Source organism: Brachyistius frenatus, unplaced genomic scaffold (genome assembly GCF_029030835.1).
Source record: "Brachyistius frenatus isolate BFR_SWC_R1_liver_20210118 unplaced genomic scaffold, ASM2903083v1 Contig_19, whole genome shotgun sequence".
Lineage (NCBI taxonomy): Eukaryota > Metazoa > Chordata > Actinopteri > Embiotocidae > Brachyistius > Brachyistius frenatus.
In genome coordinates, this window is record NW_027210618.1 from 366,358 (window position 1) to 385,294 (window position 18,937).

Genomic DNA, 18,937 nt, shown 5'->3' on the forward strand with positions numbered 1-18,937 from the left:
AAGAAACTTTGTTATCTGATGTTCTCCTGTCCCAAGATGCAACATACTGTATGATATTCCCGAATTCACGTAAACTGCCAAATGAGCTGAGGTGTTTTTCTCTCCTCTCTAATTTGATCCCAGTTATATCCACCAGCTTCGTCAACCCAGACACCATATTTGCCAACAACGAGATGAGCCTGCAAGACATAGAGATCTACGGCTTCGACTACGACTACACCCTGGCGTTCTACTCCCGCCACCTCCACACCCTCATCTTCAACATAGCACGGGACATCCTCATCTCCAAACACCGGGTGTGTGCGCGACTCTTTACAACCAGGCACTTCAGACTAATCGCTCAATTTTTGTTTGCTGTAACAAAAAAAAAAAATACAAAACAAGATCATGTGTAGCCCTGCGCGTGTGTGTTCCTTGTTTGTTATTGTATAAATTAGTCGTAAAAAAAAATCAGAGAAGCATCTAACCCTCAGACATCTTCCAAACTGGGCTGTGACTGTGTTTGAGCATTTCTTCTTGTATAGGTTGATTGTGGATTCAGCTTTGTGGTTTACTTCAGTGATGTTGCTCAGTTTTTGTACAATTCAGTCAATCTAATGCTTGTGATGTCACTTAAAACCTCAAACTAATTTTTTTTATTATATTTTGTTAGTATCCAGAGGCTCTGCGGAAGTACGATTATATTCCAAATTTTGCTGTCCGGGGACTTCACTATGATGTCCAGAAGGTGAGAAAAGTTTTTCTTGTCTCACTAAGAGAAACAATTTTGACAATATTTTGCACATGTCGCAACGTGAGGATCATTTTCTTGTGAATGTTTAATGATGTGCAACAGGCGCTGCTGATGAAGATAGATGCTTTCCACTACATCCAGTTGGGAACTGTATACAGGTATCTGTGCACTGTGTTGCTTCTCACATCAGGGTGGTGGGAAATAAATAAAACACTGTTGAAAAATGTCAAATTAACGCTTTTTCACGTCAGCTCAAAGCTCTCTAATGTCCAAATGCATTTCAGGCTACAGATCTTACAGCCTTTCTGTGGGTTAGCAACAGATGAGGCTCTCTGAATTCTGTCATTGTCTAAAGATTTGGGATGTTTCTTGTTTCTGATTCAGGGGTCTCCATCCAGTCCCTGACGAGGAGGTAATTGCCATGTATGAAAGCTGTCACGTCCCTCTGGAGAACATGAGTGACTTCTACGGCAAGGTGATGGTCACATCCAACTCTTAACACGGGAAATGTTAACATCAAAATAAGCAACAATAACTTAATGATGATAACGTCTGTCCTGCAGAGTTCACACGGCCACACCATGAAACAGTTCATGGACATCTTCTCCTTGCCTGAGATGACCCTCCTGTCGTGTGTCAACGACTTCTTCATGAAGCACAACATCGACTACGAGCCAGTGCATCTCTACAAAGACGTCAAGGTGATGTGCTTTGTTATCGTGGTTTGATCAGTGTTGTGTAAATTTGTAATGAGATGATTAAGCAGTCCTCGTCTTTTCCCTGGCTGCGTCTCCCATGGCCCACTGTGTGTAAGCACATGAAAACTAACCACACGTGCATATTAATGTTAACATATTTACTTGTTTGCAGTGTGCTGTGATACTCCAGCCATGTTAATTTTAGCTCTGAAGAGCGGAGTCTAATTTTAGTCAATCAAGCTCGCCTGCAGCTCGTCTGCTCTCTGGGGGCTCGACTACTTCACAGGGAGAGCGGCGAGAAATCAGTGCTGTGTTCTCCCTCAGAGGCCAGCTGTCATGCTGCTCCCGTCTACTCTGCGTGTTGCTGCGGCGTTTTTGACAGATTGCTGTCTCACACACGCTCTCTGTTTCACAAATGGCTCTCGTATCTTTTCAAGGACACCGTCTTTTATCTTTCTGTCTTTCCAAGTATGCTTTATGATGCAGTTTTGATCTTATCATTTCTAAACTTTTATTTCCCTTTGACTTTTCTATGCTTCAGACCTTCTTTGTGTACAATAAATGCCCGAAGATTCCCTTAAAAGAAAACTTATTTAAAAGTTTTTTTTTTTTTTTTTTTTTAACCTGGAGTCTGTTTTTGAATGAATCTGGGTTGAAAAATGCCAAAGTTTGCCTTTTAATGTGCAGGTTTTCAGTGGGGAGTCGATTCACTCGTTCGCTGATTCGAAAGCTTTCTCACTGTGTCACCAAAGAAAGGAAACTCTAGGCGCTGCTTTCCTCAAATTGAATTTGTATTCAGAGATGCACTTTCTTTGTGCTTCCAAGTCAACTGTTTATTTACAGAGCAAAGCTGGCGTTGGAGCTGAATGTTAACATGATGTCACTGAAGTCATGATTTCCTGGCTGAGGGCTGTTTACTTTCCCTCTCCACAGGAAGCTATTAGAGATGTTCACGTCAAGGGCATTATGTACCGAGCTGTGGAGGCGGATATTGGTAATGTTCTTTGATTTGTATTACTTCATCAGGGCTAATGAAACAAATTATGTGGACATATCTCAGAAATAAAAACAGGATTTAGGCATAACGAGGTGTTGATATAACAATAAAAAGCAGAGTTTTTTTTTTTTTTTTCGCTCAGATCAAATCATTAACCCCCACTCTGACCCTACTATCTCATCTTTCCAGAGAAATACGTTTGCTACGGTGAGCAAAGCCACGCTGTGCTGATGAAGCTGTCAGAGCATGGAAAAAAGATGTTCCTCATTACCAACAGCCCCTTTGACTTTGTGTAAGTGGGAGCAAACAGAGTACAAGTGTTTGTTGGCACAATTAATTTGAAAATGTCAATTTGTTGGTGTGCTGATGTTTAATTATGATATACCAACTTTTATGGATGGGCAAACACACATCAACAGCCTAGTATTTGTAATTCCTTGTAAGTCATTGACTATGAAGTCTTGTGAAGTCGGGGTTGTTTGTTCAAAATGACCAACAGTGCATATCCGACCTCAGAAGGCTTTCCAGAGCCCAACACACAGAAATGGTTTCCTAAGTTGTTACGTTGAGTTGTCACGGCAACAAGGGGCTGCATGCACATTGACATTTTTCAGTTCCCAAGTTTATATTTCATGAATATTTTAAACTGCAACTGTCCTAAATGTTTTAATAAACAAATGTTAAAATGCACCAATGGAAATATTGAGAATCTTGTAGAGTTCAGTTTGCAGCTTGAATTAATTTACAAATTAACGTGGAACAGCCAGTTCAAACATGACGGTTGTACAGTATTAGTGCTGTTGTATAGCTGTGGCCTCAGCTCAAGTGTCATTGCACCCTCATGTCGAGATTTAGGACGTTGCTGACCAAGTGAAGTTTTGAATCTTTGTCCTCGTCAGGAACCGAGGAATGACCTACATCGTAGGGAAGGACTGGAGGGACCTGTTTGATGTTGTTATTGTTCAGGCCGACAAACCCAGTTTCTTCAACGACAGGAGAAAGTAAGTATGCTTCTGTATGCAGCTCATACTGTCTTCATGTCATGCCTTGGACATCCCACTCGGGGGCATCATGAACATGTACAGTATGGCTGCACGGTGCATAGTTGTACTGTATGTCCTCTTTGGATCTGACAGTATTGTAAGTGGGTCAGATTTATGTGTCTGTATATTGTCCCAGACCTTTCAGGCGAGTGACGGACAAAGGCGCGTTGCTATGGGACAGAATTCACAAGCTGGAAAAAGGGCAGATCTACAAACAGGTGCTGTACCAGGAAATGATCCAGACAAGCCAGTTTAATATGTCTAATAAATGACTCGGGGTGCACGCAGTGATATAACACATGGTTGATTCTTTTCTTTTTATGTATGTGTTTGATCTGCAGGGAAACCTTTACGAGTTCCTCCGACTCACCGGCTGGAGAGGATCCAAAGTACTCTACTTCGGAGATCACATCTACAGCGACTTGGCAGTAAGCGGCTTTCAGACATATTTACAACAAAGGATTCATTATCAGCACTGCAGCATGAGAAATTATATTGTGAATATGAGCACTGCTCTGACCATGCTTCATCTAAGATGTCATTTAAGATAAGTGTGTTTTCCCTGAACTTACAGGGCCGATCCCGACTGAGTTCATCTGTACTGCAGTCTTACTGCTCTGTTAGGCTTAGAGAGAACTGAGTGAATGGCTGAAATACAATCATGTACTGAGAAGCTAATACTTGCTGCATTAAAGCCCAGTTACTGAAGCACTGCATTAAGTTTGGTTGACAGACATTTTGACGAGGATCACCGCACCTCATTTGACCTTTTTACACCTCTAGCCCAGCAGCTGTCCGTCATCTGCACCAAACAAGCTAATAGAGTCGTGTTGTTGTTTTTTTGTAGCTCCTCGGATACACGCATATACATGCTTGATCAGCTGTATAGGGTGATAAGAAGACAGCGTTTACATCTCTGGCACGCTGCCTTGTCGATGGCAGGCGGCCAGGAGTCAATTATGTTGTCTTGCTCATTTAGAGAGATAGAACTTGGCGTTTGTGGTTTACACTGACTGCAGTCAGACTCTCCGGCTGCAGGAGATCGTTACTGCAAGTGGGAGCAGACACGCCTCTGAGTTACCCAGGAGTAGATTCAATTACACAGAGTAAAAGAAAGTGTTCTCGCTACTCAGGATGTGTTTCAGATGTGTTTTCAGATGTTTGTTGTGGCCATCTGACAGGTCTGTGTTTACTAAAGCTTTAGGTGCAGAACTGCAGTCAGGGGTGTGTGTGTGTGTGTGTGTGAGAGAGAGAGAGATGGGGGAGGGGAGGGGATTAAGGCTTCAAGTCTATTTTCTTCTCATTTGCACAACTACATCGATTCTGTATTGGGCTGTGAGTGCTGTCAAATTTGACTGAGTAAGCAACAGTACTTCGACTTCACAGTCCAACTGTTGTGTTGCTGATGAACTGGTGATTAATATGAGTGTGACATTGTAGTAAACTAACAATAATGCACTCACATTTAAGCTGTACTGAATGATATGCTTAATCCCGCAAAGCCTGTTCATGGTTTCACTCCCCCTGTGTGTATTATTGCTTGCATATTTATTTCCCGCTTATTGATCCATGAGTCAAACCTTCAGGCAGAAATCATTGACGGATCACGCAGCGCACAGTAGCGCGTGTTCAATATGAATCTCCTGATCCTTTGCTCAACAGGATCTAACGCTGAAACATGGCTGGAGGACGGGCGCCATCATACCTGAGCTGAGGAAGGAGATCAAGATCATGAACACGCAGCAGTACGTGCACATGACGACGTGGTTACAGGCGCTGACAGGACTGATCGAGCAGATGCAGGTCGGGAGATTCAGCTTTTGTGTTAGTTTATCTGTGCAGCGCTGTTTCTTTCTCCTTTTTTGCATCAGTTCCTACATTTTTGTGTCTAACTTGTGTGTATCGTACCGCCTCCAAACAGGTGCACAGGGATCCAGCATCTCGAGCTGTAGTCGAGGAGTGGATCAGAGAGAGAGAAAGCATGAGGTAACGAAGATCATTCTTTTGGCAAACACAAGCAGTTTGGATAATTTACTGAGATCTTATGGAGCTGACGTAACCCTATCTCAATGGCCTGTGTTTACACGGCAGGCCGCAGACTAAGGACATCTTCAATGCTCAGTTCGGGAGTCTCTTCCGGACGTACCACAACCCCACCTACTTCTCACGCCGACTGTCCCGCTTCGCTGACATCTACATGGCCTCCATCAGCTGCATGCTCAACTACGACTTCCAGCACACCTTCTTCCCCCGCCGCACTCCTCTGCAGCACGAGTCTCCTGTCTGATCCGAATACAATCCTGCTGGCTTGAGCGTCTCCTCTCCTGCCTCTCAGGGACAGAGCAGAGACTGATCAGAGGGGGAAGAAAGACTGTGACTGAATCATCTCCGCTCAACTTTATTTTGTAATGAGAAATAGTATTTTAGAAAATACGTCATATTTAAATATGACGTGTAAGCGGTAACAATCATGTAAACTGTTGAGGTTTACTAAGCTTTAAACTAGTTACATGTTTATCCTTTCAAAGAATTCGGTGTGTGTGTGTGTGTGTGTGTGTGTGTGTGTGTGTGTGTGTGTGTGTGTGTGTGTGTGTGTGTGTGTGTGTGAGTGAGAGAGAGAGAGAGAGAGAGAAGTTGGATTATACAACTAGATGTATTTTACCCAGTCTGAACAGCAGGGGGCAGTCACACATCAAGTTTGTCATGTTATTCAGTATTCTGAATTGTTTTTGCCTTTTTGTCCTGTGCATCTGTTGCAGGGGAGAATTCACGTTCACATACACTCCGTTGCCTTCATCTGTCGTTCACATCTCTGCATTGATATATGTTTGTAATAGCTAGATGTAATTTATGGTAATGAAGCTTTTTCAAATTTTGCCATCCAGCATCTCGGTTAATGTCATTATGCGCTGCGCATTGTTGCACACGTTTCACTTTGATGTTCTGAGACCTTTGAATATAATAGTTTTTAGCCCTTTTCATACACACAGCCTATACATCAGATTTTTAGCAGATGAGAAATATTGATATTTCTCCAGAAAAAAAATGGAGCATCATTGCTATATTTAGCATGAATGCTGCTATTTGATCTGTCAAAGAAGCAGCAGTGAGTTTTTATGGTTTGCAGGAATTAGTTGACATGTTTTCACGTGCTGTAAAGAAGGCTTGTAATTGTTACATAAGCTGAAATCTATTTAAAAAAAAAAAAAAGGAAATAAGAGCAGCCACAACCAAGACCTCAGTTTATTTCTGTCTCTGTAGTTTAAACTGTGTTGAGGAAGTGCAGTTTTACCTTTCATTTCTTTATTAAAATAGTGAAGGCCTGATCGTATACCAGTGCTTCCGTCCTTCATTTAAAGCAACTTGTTTTGTATGATAACTGCTGCAATTAGATTTAATTAGCAGGTATGTTTATTGAATGTCTGCTTCTGTGCTATTTTTTGTTTATTTTATATTATTGGCCATATAAACAACTAAAGGTTTCATAATTTGAAAATACATTTGGAGCACTAATTGATCTCTTGTTAATAACCACTCCAATTTCCACTTACAATTATCGCAGTGGGTTTATTGGGATTAATCCCCCCCCAAATCGTGTTACCAACCAATTTCCCGTATTACATTTGGGGCTTTCTCCATCTGACAGGTGCACAATCTGAGATCTTGGAAAATAAGAAAAGCCGAGTGGTTCGACAGGGATCAGGAATGATAAAAATCGATGACGTGGGCTGCTGAGCTAAACAGAGTGTATGCTGGTTGCGTCTCTGGCCTCACAGTAGCTGGATCATTTGGGCACCATGGACGGCAGCTCTCCTCCTCCTCCATCCATCCACTCCGAGCTGGTAACTGCAGCGCCCACCATCTTCCCCCGGGTGGGCTACAGCATACTCTCCTTCCTCATGTTCATCACCACAGTGCTGTCAGTCTTCAACAACGGGCTCGTCATAACCGTGATGCTGAGGAATCCGTCTCTCCTGCAGCCCATGAACATTTTCATCCTGAGCCTCGCCGTGTCTGACCTCATGATCAGCCTGTGCGGCTCCCTGGTCGTCACCATCACAAACTACCACGGCTCCTTCTTCATCGGCCATGGAGCGTGTGTGTTTCAAGGCTTTGCGGTCAATTATTTTGGTAAGTCTGAATATGAGAGGGGAGGTTTTTTTTTTTTTTTTTTATGACTTAATGCCCAGGAGGACTCTGACTTTTCCTTCACTTTGATTAACTGTAGTTTTAAATTATCTTCTGGGAGATCGTTTTCCCATTTGTTTCCTCCTTGAAACTTTCATTAAGTTGACAGTTTAGTACAACAAAGATATTGTTAACTAACTCAAGCTATCACTAAGCTTTTCAATAGCTTTCGAGCACTGTCACAGTCTTCTCAGTGGATAGAGTTTTCTCTCTTGTCAATGACCTCCGGGACCTCTTGAGAGGTCATGAAAAAAAAAAAAAAGTTCTCTGAGTAAAGTTTATTTTTCTTTTCTCAAACATGTTGATTTGCCCCTCTCTCCCAGGTCTGGTTTCTCTCTGCACTCTCACCCTTCTTGCCTACGAGCGGTACAATGTGGTGTGCAAGCCAAAAGCTGGTTTTAAGCTGAGCATGCGGAGGAGCGCCATGGGGCTCCTGTTTGTCTGGAGCTTCTGCCTGTTTTGGGCCGTCGCTCCGCTGTTCGGCTGGAGCTCGTACGGACCTGAGGGTGTCCAGACGTCCTGCTCTCTGGCCTGGGAGGAGAGATCTTGGAGCAACTACAGCTACCTCCTCCTCTATACACTCCTCTGCTTCATCCTGCCGGTTGCTATCATCGTCTATTGCTACTTCAGGGTGCTGACAGCCATGAATAAGGTGGGCTCACACTGGGCTTCTACATTTTTATTGTACTTTTTCATCCATCCCTGTCTGACTGCAGTCTATCACGTACACACTAAAGAGCAGTTATTGGCTTTGATTGTGGGTCCAAATGTACTTTTTACCAGCTGAACCGGAGTGTGGAGCTGCAGGGTGGGCGCTCCAGCAAGAAGGAGAATGATCACGCCATCAGCATGGTCCTGGCCATGATTATAGCTTTTTTCATTTGCTGGCTGCCCTACACGGCTCTGTCAGTGGTGGTGGTTGTGGATCCAGAGCTGTACATCCCTCCGCTGCTCGCCACCACTCCCATGTACTTTGCCAAGACCAGCCCTGTTTACAACCCCATCATCTACTTTCTGTCCAACAAACAGGTGAGCTGCCCAAATGTGGAACTGAGATCTTCAGTTGAATCGAAGATAGGAAACTCATGTTAATTGCTTGTGAAATTATTGCTTATATTTCCTGACAATGTGTTTATCTGCCAGTTCCGTGATGGCGCTCTGGAGCTGTTGTCGTGCGGCCGCTACATCCCTCACGGGCCCGCCACTGTCAGCATCCACATGCGCTCCTTGAACAGGTGCAGCCGGCTGCCTTCCTTAGGGAGGAGCATCAACACGCACAGCAAAGTGTTGCCGCTGTGACTTTGGCCCGCACAAACAAAGAAGCTGCCAGGGTTGTCAGCGTCCAATGGAGCTGCACCAAGGACACACACCTGAACATCTCCAGGCTGGTGTCCTTCACAGAGGTCCTCACTGCTGCCCAACGAGAGCTCAGAGACTAAAATTCAGGACGTTGACAATACTGTAGAATAGCCTATGCAATAATGCAATCCAATATAATGTATTTGAATCTCTTTTTGAGACTAGTTTGTTTTGGCATTTCTTTGAATTACGTTATATTGCTGGGTGTTCTTGTAGTCTTTGTTCATTTGTTTTAATCTGGAACAATGACAATATTCAACAAGACAGTTTTCTCTGTGATTGTTTTGTAGATCACTCGACTCTTACCTTTTTCATATTGATGTTTGCAAGTGTGTATGAATGTAACAAACGAAAGGAGACCTTGAGCGGGCTGAAAACACTGACTGAAAAGAGTGTTTTCTGAGAAATGCGGTTTCCATTTGCAATTTTCCTCTTGTACGCATTTTTAACACAAAGTCAAACAGCCAGACTGCAGAGAGACACGGTGACAAAGTGAAGCCTTTCGCCCTTGACTTTTTGTTCACAAATAAAAAGCACCGGAACTGTTTTCATGTCGTGTGGGAGGATGTGTCCTCATTTAAGGAAGTTTTTATTTTCAGGGTGCTGGGTAATGAAATATTGAGTCGTACATATAGTAGGCTCTGCAACCTTTTGAACTCTGATTTGATGTAATATACAGTACACTGAAAAAGAAAAGGATCAAAGCCGTCAGTAGCCAGCAAAAAACAATGCTGCAGTTAATGTCGGCATCCTTTCACTCATAAGCACCTGTGTGACTTCACCATACACCCAATTATTGTTTATTTGCAGGGAAACAAATTCAACAAAATATGCAAGAATCAATTATTCGCTGCCCTCACTAGAAAAACATGAGAGATCTGGGTGCACTTGTTAAGCAAGCCTGCAGCACAGCTCACCTTGAGCATGCTTCAACAACAGGGAATCGGTCAGTCAGTAAAAGACGTTCATTTTTCTTGGTTAGCCTGCTCTGGGGTCTGGCAGGTTTTTGTGTTATTTTGTATTTTTCATCATTATAGACAGTTCAGAGAGGCATTAGACAGTTCAGAGAAGGATAACATAATATCAACGTCCCTGGGCCTGATTCAAAAGGCAGGACATCGTGTCTCACATGGTGCACGCCTGAGCCCACAATGAGTCATGAAGCGTAATGTGCATCATTGAGTAAAGTAAAAACACGCAGTTGAGGAGAGTTTTTACTGTTAGGTTGCTGCTAACGAACGGGATAATGAATCTAAGTTACTGAATCCTACAATCCTTTTTTTTTTTTTAGTAATAGACATTAATGGTCAGATTGAAATCCAGCCATCCAGTCCCTGACATCAGAGAGGACTATAAGCATCAGGGAAGACATACTGTGGTTTGACGACTGCACTGTAACAGCATCATGCAGCTTTCATGACGTGCACACACAAGTGATTTCTGTACAAAGTTAACAGTCTTTCTGGAGACATGCTGTTTTTGATTGGTTTGGTTTTGTTAGTAAAAATCCTTCGGCTGAATTTGTTATCTTCTTTTGCTTATTTTGCTCCTTGGCACACTTAATGTAAATATTGTAAATTGGAATCAGCTCCAAACTAAAGTGTTTTTAGCCTTTGTCATTTCAAATTGCTTTGTCTCATCTGATGTCGTGGTGTTTCAGCACACTTCTTCCCCCAGAACTTCCACTTTTTATCCGTCTGCCTTTGAGAGACATTTGATCGCTCTAATATGTAGGATGGTCAGTAGCAAAATGTATTGTGTTGATCTAATCCCAGATTTGGCCTAGTCCATAAGCTTACACATTTGAAGCAAAGAGCATTTCACACTTTATCTTCAAACAGGATTACACAATGTCATGCTATAATCCTGCAGCATTGCTCCCTTTATTTCCGGAGCCAATTCAAGAACTCCCAAGTCATCCATTTGGCATGATTAATGTAAAGCCTTTAACCTTTTGCAAGGTACTGTATTAAATGAAACGGACAGCTGTTCGGCTGGCTTTTTAAAGTTGTATATCAGGATTGAGACAATAGTGACGTAACTGCTATTCAATTAACAGCCATCTTTCTTATTTTTTTCCCCCAGTTGTCTCTGCTGTGAAGACGCTGCAGAGTTTTTAATGAATGTGAACAGTGAGAACTCCCAGGTGACCCACTGCTGCTGCGGAGTGATAATGAACAGGGCGGATACCTTGGCATGACATGTCCAAACTGCGGGCTTATCCATTAATAATATTCATTCAGCGGAGACACACGGTGACAGAAGAAGCAGATGTAAGTTCAGTCAGAGCAGAGCAGAATGAGGACACAGAATTAAACGCTGTGACTCTTTGAACCTGGAGATGAGCGGCCAGCATGTATCTGCACGGGACTCTGGGAACAGCACCGTTTGGGAGGAATACGTTGACATTGCCCTTGTAGTGGCAAACAGCTTGATTCTGTTAATCACTTCAGTTGTGGGGATTGCAGCAAACATTTTTGTCATACTGGCAGTGTATTACCAAAAATCGCTGCAAAATGCCAACAATGCACTGGTGGTGAATCTGGCTGTGATAGACCTTCTGCGATGTGCGATCGACTGCCCCATCCTTTTATCCATCGTTATCATTGTGTATCAGAGAGGACGTGTGGGCGACTTGATCTGTGATACACAATTGGTCTCTTTCTCCTTCAGCTGCTGCATTCAGTTGGTAACACTGGCGTGTATAAGTGCAGAGAGATACCAGGCCATTGCACAACCCTTCAAAGCAAGTAACAGAAAAAGGCGGATTATGGTACTGATTCCCCTCACATGGACTTTGGCTATTCCAGTGGCTGTTTCTTGTCTGATATTTTTAAAGGACTCACCCGTGCATGTGAGATGCCAAGGACGACAGCGAGAAACATCCTCCTCCTATGACAACTTTGGACTTTATATGCTGTTCCCACTGTGGGCAGCTTGCTTTGGGGTCATCATTGGATTCTATGCTCGCATATTTGCCCTGGTGAGATCACACAATCGCAAAATATTTGATAGAGGTGCTTTTCCTCTTTCTAAAAAAGACACCACAGACGACAAGGAGAAAAAAGAAGAGACCACGGTCGTGGAAGATGGACGTGAAAAATCGGAGCAAAACCTTACCCTGAGCGTAAGTGTTGCTCAGTCACAGGCTGAACCAAATTCATCCAGGAAAATGTCTTTGACTGCTCTGCTGACCTCAGCAAAAGCTCTGCAGTGTGTCTCGCTCAGTTCAGAGAAAAATAAAGAAGTACACGATACGCTAGAGATAAAAGACTTAAAGGCAGAACAGCCTCACCCTGTTGCAGTGCAGGTTGCAGTGAAGACTGAAGAGAAATCTAATAATGTTAAGAGCTCAACCACACATACATGTATGCAGCAGGTGTCAGGCAGTTTGAAAACAGGAAATCAGTCCAAAGAAAGACTGAAATCGGACATAGCAACCACAGAAACTAACCCCGGTGTTTTCCCATCTGCACAGTCAGAAAATCCACAATCTGCTTCTGCATTACTGATTGAACCGAAACAAGCGAAGAGCAGCAGTGGAGGAGAAACACTGGCTGCTGCACCACCAGGTGAAGTGTCTTCTTTACCTCCAGGCTCAAGCAATGTCCCTGAAACAGAAGCTGTAAAGCAGCACGTGGAGGTCGAAGGTGCTGTTTGCATGATGCCTTCAAAAGCAAGCAGAGAGCGGGCAAGCAAAAACAAAGAAAGTAAAATGGCCAGGCGTGCTGGCTACATAATCGTAACCTTCCTCTTTTTCTGGCTGCCACTGATCACCACCATCCTGGTGAATTTTGTTGTTCACAAAAACAAGAACACACAGGTAAGTCATGATGGCAGCAGCTATAAAATAATAAAGTTTGACATGTTTTTAACTTTATTAAATACTCTAGAGACATTTAGATGACCTTGTGGGGATTTCAGGTGACCACATGTAGGGGTCCAGACCCAAGGTTGAAAACCTCTGTTCTATTATACAAAGTTTATCAAAGGATCTCTATTTAAATTCTCTTTTATTTTTTCAGATAATGATCATGCAGGACGTTGGGATCCTGTCAGTGTCTGTTGCCTGCATAACATCACTGAGTGACCCCATAATATATGCTGCAGTGAACCCTCAATTTCGGACAGAGTTTTATCGGCTGAAAACTAGAGTTAAAGCCATGTTTGATAAGAGTGATGATATTTAAGCTTCTGTTTGATTTTCTTTGGCACAAGACCAAATGGCTATATTTCTATTCACTATGTGACTGAATACTGAAATGAATAATGTTTGTCTAGTCTGTGTCCAAATATGAACTAAATTTAATCGCAGTTGTCAAATTGTGACTTTTTATTTGAGTATAAAGGTCCATTATTTAATACACTGCTGTGTTATCTTAGATTTTATTCAGGCTGACTTCTCAGCAGTTACTAAACAGTGTAGGGCAGCATGCTGGGAGAAGCTGCCCGGACCAGTGAATTCAGCTCAGCAGGGACTGCTGAGCTCTCTGTCAAACAATCACTGAGGGCTGCTTGTCTGCCTCCAGAGACCCTGCAGCCAGGACCCACCGCTGGGCCAGTCAGGTCCTCGCATGTCCTCCAGCAGCACCTAATTATTATCCCATCCTGTGATGCTCTTTCAGTGATCAGGGAAAACATTATGAAATCCATCTAATTATGTTTTAGCTAAAAAAAAATAAAAAAAAATAGAAAAGACATGGGTCATTAAACGGACATTTCAGTAGAGCTACAGTTTTTATTCTAATCACTGCACCAAATGCACAATGTGTGATTATTTGTCCCTTTTCCTCGCCCCTTACATATGCAGTCCATGGCAAGATTTTTGTATTTCATTAAAAGCAAAGTGTTGCAGAATTTACATCATAACATACCAGCCTCATTGTGTTTCCTTCCAGCAATCTTTTTTTTTTCTTTTTACTGACAAACCTCCAACAAGAAGCAGAGACATACTTTAATAAACAGAATTCTGCAATGACAGCATGCAAGTCCTTAATTCAACCAGTTAACAGACAAAAATAGTATGGCAACAACTGTCAACTAAATCTAGAAATAAGAGGAGCCAACTTCAAATGCGCTTGATAAAGTCCTAACTGAGATATTTACAATATGAAAAATTTACAAAATGGCCCTTTAACACAGTGAAATCTACCAAGTCTCGCTTTTGAAGATTATAATTTATGAGGAAGTCAATATGGAATTAATGTTCAACACTCCTTCATATAGGTTTCCAGGTCAAATACTATGTGTCCACATCAAGGTTGGTATTAGTTCAGTTTTGCCGAGAACATTCACTTACATCTCTACCTTGTGACCTAACTAATCTATACCCTGTATAGTTCTCAAGATCAGTTGGTAACTAACGACGGTGGCGTCCACACGGATCCATATCAGGATGTCAAATATGTGAGCTAACATAGATTTTTGTCATTTTTGACTTTCACTTGCACATTTCACAAACATGTCAGGATGCTTAGTATATTTTACTCATCAAGCGATGACATCAACCAGTTAATGAGTCAGTTCATGAATATTCACAACAGTGATCCATTCCAGTGGATGCATGTTTTTCTGAATTTACAACAGTGAGGGGGAAGATCAGAAACCTTTTCGTCGAGAGGGTTTCAAAACAATCCATGAAACTGGACGGTCAGTGAAGTGGATGTCTCTAATGTGTAAGTGGTCTGATTGAATATTCACAAAGATGGCCTTCAGGTCATGAATATGTGTGCTTTGTCATCAGAGGGCGTCGAGAATGACCTTTAGACATCTGCCTTTCCTCCTCTGAATCAGAGACAACAGGTACGACTACATTACATATTCAAAAATAAAGTTTTTTTTCTTAATGTGTTTAGGCAACAACGATGACCACGCATTCCCAACACGTCCTTGCTCGGCTGTGCTTAATGGAGCAAGATCTGCTGGTTCACTTTTCACTCCCAAGGCAGCTGTCCACATCAAGTTAATACCATGCAGAGTTTGACATCAGATGAAATCACAACTTCAAAAAAAACCCGACCTCTGCTAATTTTATAATCCCTCTAGATTATGGCAGGTTGATGCTCGGTGGTCCCTCTCCTTAGCATCTGGTGCTTCTTGAGACCAGTTTGCTGATCAGATAGGCATGACATCTTACAAGGCAGATACTCGGACAATGTTGCTCTGAGAGTATGCTGTGGTGGTGGAGCCGTGCCCGTCTGATGAGGTAACCACCGGGGCAGATAGGCTGACCATGGAGGGAGTGATGTAAGGTTCATCACATTTGAAGGGCACAGTCTCATTGAGTTTGGCGTTCAGGCTGGAGCGGCTACAAAAGAAAACACGGGATGAGAGAGCATGAGAGGGCTGACCTTGCAAATGTATTACACAAAGCACCTTCATACATTCTTTTGCTGTGTAAAAGACACTATTAAAAAAAAAATTCCGCCTTTGTGCAGTGTGAATTCATAAACGAGCTTTGGCTCACGTTGCTCATTCAGGAATATATCTGTATAAAGTTTGGACTTATTGTCAAAGTCAGTACAAACGATACTGAATGTGAATATGAAATCAAGGGTCTACGCTGAACATACTGTATCTTAAACTTTATAAATGTGTTTCATGCTGTAATAACCTGCATAATAAAGAAACAAATTTGATTATTGTAATAGTTCACCCAATCTGTGCAATTATGTTCTTTACCACTTAATCCTTGAAGTATCAAGAAAGGATATTTAATTCCTGGTAGAAAAATGTTATGTTCCTGTTGTTGGATAATCCTCTGAACATGCTGTCAACAGTTTTCATGAAAACAAGTAGCTAAAAACTAGTCGGAGGAACAGAACATGAAGAACAATTATAAAGTGCATTATCAACACAAATGACAAAGTAAGACGTAAAATAAAAATGAAAATGAAGTATATTTCATAATACAGGATAAGATGTTTGCATGTGTATATGGGTATTTATCCATCCATCTGTTATCTATATCAGCTTTATACCTATTTAACAGGGTCATGGGGGGCTGCAGCCTGTCCAGGTTGACTTTGGGGCCAATCACAGGGCCAACAAAGAAAGACAGAAACATGCAAGCATTAACACTCACATTCACCCCTACGGGACATTTACATTCACCAATCAACCCAACATGCATGTCTTTGGACGGTTGGGAGGAAGCTGTAGTACCCGCAGAAAACCCCACAACAGAACATGGAGAACATGCAAACTCCAACCCTGAACCTTCACACTGTGAGGTGACCGTGCCAACCACTGCACCACCATGCTGCCCTGTGTGCATTTAATGCGTATGAAAAAAAACCAGAGACCCAAGAGAGTCAGACAGACTACCTGTTGGCCACCGGCCTCTCTCGTATCTGTATGGTGCTGAGCTCCTGGTTGTTTGTGCTGGGCAAGCTGAAGCTGCTCTTCTTTCTGTGGCGTCGAGAGCAGCACGAGCTGAGGCCGTGTGGAGACGAGGACAGCGACGAGGCTCGCGAGCCCGACTTGTTCATCACGGAGATCTCCATGCAGTTGGCCTGGAACGTCTGCTCGTCCACAAACTCGTGATTCTGGAGCGGAGGAAATTTGGATTGAGCGTTACTTATGAATCACTCTATTACATCAATGATTGGCTCTGCTAAATAATGAGTGAAGATGTTTCACAGTAAAGACTAAACAGACTGAACAGAATCCACAGCAACATTTTTAATAATTGGAAAATGAATCATCAAGGGAATAGAAATATATTGGCCCAGATGTCCATATTAAGTGCCATCTGTGAAAACATTCACAACTGTTATCCCTGTGACAAATGAGTATGACGTGAAGGTCAGGCCTCGAGTGTGTTTCCGGCCCTGCCAGCAGGTGGCAGAGTGACACCGTGCAGGATCTGATGCCTTGAATCATGTCTCTGTTGCTGTACCTTCCCTCTGTCACTTTTGCTCTCCTCTCTGTGTGGTATCTATAATGCACACAACTGAGGAGAGGCCTGATGTAAACATTTGCCATCTAAATGGTATGCAGTCTTTATGGAGCTTTTCCCAAACAGGGATCATCTGAGGAGGAACACTGATTTACTGCCTGTCTGTGTCCCTGGATGAGGTTTACAGCTGCAAGTGTAAAACTCATGTCACAGCTAAGCATTAAAAAGGCTCTTACATCTCTAAATTATACATAGTGTAAAATTAAGTATACCGGTTTGTTTGGAGGAAACAGTGTTACTGGCAGGCAGAGTCACATTATCTTTAGCATGTTACGGGCGAGGGGACTCAAAGTCTCCCAACTCCATTTATGGCTGTTTTTAAACTTGTGCCGCATATGAAATAGATCCTACAGTTTGAGCAAGGATGAAAAAACACACTTTGTTTCTATTTGCAACTCACTGTACCCGGCTGCCACTGCTGATGATACAGAGCAGGCTGCAGGAGTGACGCAATTTTACATAAAAGGGACTTTTACAGAAAGCTATTTTAAACGGTCACTGTGATGGTAAAACTGAAACATGTCAAAGTGATTGTTTTCCACTGGACATGGCTTTTAAGATCTGTAGGAAAAAATTTTAAAAAAAAAGAAAGCTTACCGTGGTCTTCTCCAGGCAGTGCAGCAGATGATGATGCTGGCTCTCAAAAGGAGGGGTGGCAGGTTTTGCCAACAGGGCTTGTCCTGCCTGCTTGGAGGCCTTGAAAGACATAAAGATCAGCAGTGTAGTTGAGCAGGTTCAGACTCTGCATGGAAACAGTCTCAGGCAACAGCTAGTAGCTCGGTGATGTAGTGGAGAGTACGCAAAGCACTGAGAGTTGAAATGCTGATCTGTAGCACGGCAGCCAATCTACTGAACCTAGTGAGATGGTGGATGTTTTAGAGATGCATAGGGACAGTGGCGGACAGCAACATGTGTCACCGATAGGATTGAAGTTTTTACCATTCGTTCACTGATTTGGTGAGAAGGATCAGAAAATTCAAATTCGCACCGAGATCATTTCAGTGCTTCAGCAGTGGCACACCTAGACACAGATCGAACAGATTGTACCAAACACAGCACAGATTCTGGACCAGAACAACACCACACACTGGACACACACTGGATGGAGCTCTGCACGGCTGTGGGATGGAAGGTATGTTGTATTAGTCGACACTACATCCTGGATGCTCGAGAAATAACACACGGGACACGCGGCAGATCAGAAACAGAGTTTCGAGGAGATGCAGGCTGAGCAGAAAACCTCCTTAGGCGACCTACTGTCCAGTAAGCCGTCGGTCCCCTCCTTCCCCTCCAAACCCTGTTGGACAGACATGCAGAGCTTGGTCATGAGTCAGTGTGACTGTAATGGCTGTGCTCCACCAGAAGGCAAGTGTGCCTTGCCTGGCCCTCCTGCTGTATGGACAGAGAGAGAGTGTTGACGAAGCATGTCAATGCTGCAGCTGAGAGGTGTGATGTAAGAGAGAGAGGACGATCACACTGAAGCACAGGAATGACAGCAGCCCCCTGTGTTACAGCATGAGAAGCTCCCCCCCACACCCCCCCCATGTGTGCGTGGCGGCATGGCCCCCCTCCCCCCCCGAGCAGAGCGGCATGCAAGCGTCAGCGAGGCCCCGGTCAGTCAGCCCCCAAGCTGCTGCTTGGCCCCGTTACCTCCTCCAGCGAGTCGATCAGGAGCCCATTTTGTTTGTAGCGCATATAGGCATTAGTGCCTCGAATCTTCACAGCACGGATTCTAGCAAGGCGCGTTTTCTGTTTGAACAAACAGACCTCTGTTTTAGCCTCTGACAGTTTGCCTGTCACACTAATTGGCTCTGTCTCCCTCTGGCAGCCGCAGTATTTAGTAGGGAGAGGTTATGCTTAAATCTACGATTAGGAAATTCTGCCTTAGCAAACACTTTCAGGAAGAAATGCACATATTGCTATTGAAAAAGTTGCTGACACAAAACTCTGAAGATCATT

The 18,937-nt window shown here is 43.2% G+C and overlaps 5 protein-coding genes across 7 annotated transcripts in view; 4 read left to right on the top strand and 1 right to left on the bottom strand.

Moving 5' to 3' along the window:
- The window catches only part of nt5dc3 (5'-nucleotidase domain containing 3), a 66,282-nt gene that overhangs the window by 2,271 nt on the left and 45,074 nt on the right, over positions 1 to 18,937 (top strand). The window contains exons 2-14 of one of the 2 annotated variants that reach the window (XR_011310774.1): positions 124 to 296; positions 653 to 727; positions 836 to 891; positions 1,118 to 1,208; positions 1,297 to 1,434; positions 2,365 to 2,425; positions 2,618 to 2,720; positions 3,328 to 3,429; positions 3,608 to 3,689; positions 3,813 to 3,899; positions 5,134 to 5,274; positions 5,393 to 5,457; positions 5,563 to 6,009. Coding sequence is in view for 1 of the 2 variants with exons in the window: in XM_069695165.1 (XP_069551266.1) it covers positions 124 to 296; positions 653 to 727; positions 836 to 891; positions 1,118 to 1,208; positions 1,297 to 1,434; positions 2,365 to 2,425; positions 2,618 to 2,720; positions 3,328 to 3,429; positions 3,608 to 3,689; positions 3,813 to 3,899; positions 5,134 to 5,274; positions 5,393 to 5,457; positions 5,563 to 5,758 (1,370 nt within the window). In the remaining variant the exon portion in view is untranslated. Of the gene's footprint in view, positions 1 to 123; positions 297 to 652; positions 728 to 835; positions 892 to 1,117; positions 1,209 to 1,296; positions 1,435 to 2,364; positions 2,426 to 2,617; positions 2,721 to 3,327; positions 3,430 to 3,607; positions 3,690 to 3,812; positions 3,900 to 5,133; positions 5,275 to 5,392; positions 5,458 to 5,562; positions 6,803 to 18,937 lie in introns of those variants that run through there. The other variant, XM_069695165.1, reaches the window with a different exon arrangement.
- Positions 7,269 to 8,958, top strand: parietopsin. The gene is made up of 4 exons (XM_069695168.1): positions 7,269 to 7,602; positions 7,983 to 8,311; positions 8,443 to 8,688; positions 8,803 to 8,958. Exons 1-4 carry the CDS (start codon positions 7,269 to 7,271, stop codon positions 8,956 to 8,958), a joined length of 1,065 nt encoding a protein of 354 aa, XP_069551269.1.
- LOC138619183 (5-hydroxytryptamine receptor 1D-like) lies at positions 11,360 to 12,281 on the top strand. Its single transcript, XM_069695480.1, has 2 exons — positions 11,360 to 12,145; positions 12,252 to 12,281. The coding sequence occupies exons 1-2, from the start codon at positions 11,360 to 11,362 to the stop codon at positions 12,279 to 12,281; spliced, it is 816 nt and encodes a 271-aa protein (XP_069551581.1).
- Positions 12,389 to 13,208, top strand: LOC138618986 (uncharacterized). Its single transcript, XM_069695115.1, has 2 exons — positions 12,389 to 12,841; positions 13,044 to 13,208. The coding sequence occupies exons 1-2, from the start codon at positions 12,389 to 12,391 to the stop codon at positions 13,206 to 13,208; spliced, it is 618 nt and encodes a 205-aa protein (XP_069551216.1).
- The window catches only part of LOC138618995 (A-type voltage-gated potassium channel KCND2-like), a 32,794-nt gene continuing 27,589 nt past the window's right edge, over positions 13,733 to 18,937 (bottom strand). The window contains exons 4-7 of one of the 2 annotated variants that reach the window (XM_069695145.1): positions 18,629 to 18,727; positions 17,576 to 17,674; positions 16,345 to 16,565; positions 13,733 to 15,325 (exon numbers count right to left, since the gene is read on the bottom strand). In XM_069695145.1, coding sequence (XP_069551246.1) covers positions 15,151 to 15,325; positions 16,345 to 16,565; positions 17,576 to 17,674; positions 18,629 to 18,727 — 594 coding nt within the window. In that variant the 3' untranslated portion in view covers positions 13,733 to 15,150. The remainder of the gene's footprint in view (positions 15,326 to 16,344; positions 16,566 to 17,575; positions 17,675 to 18,628; positions 18,728 to 18,937) is intronic. The other variant, XM_069695146.1, reaches the window with a different exon arrangement.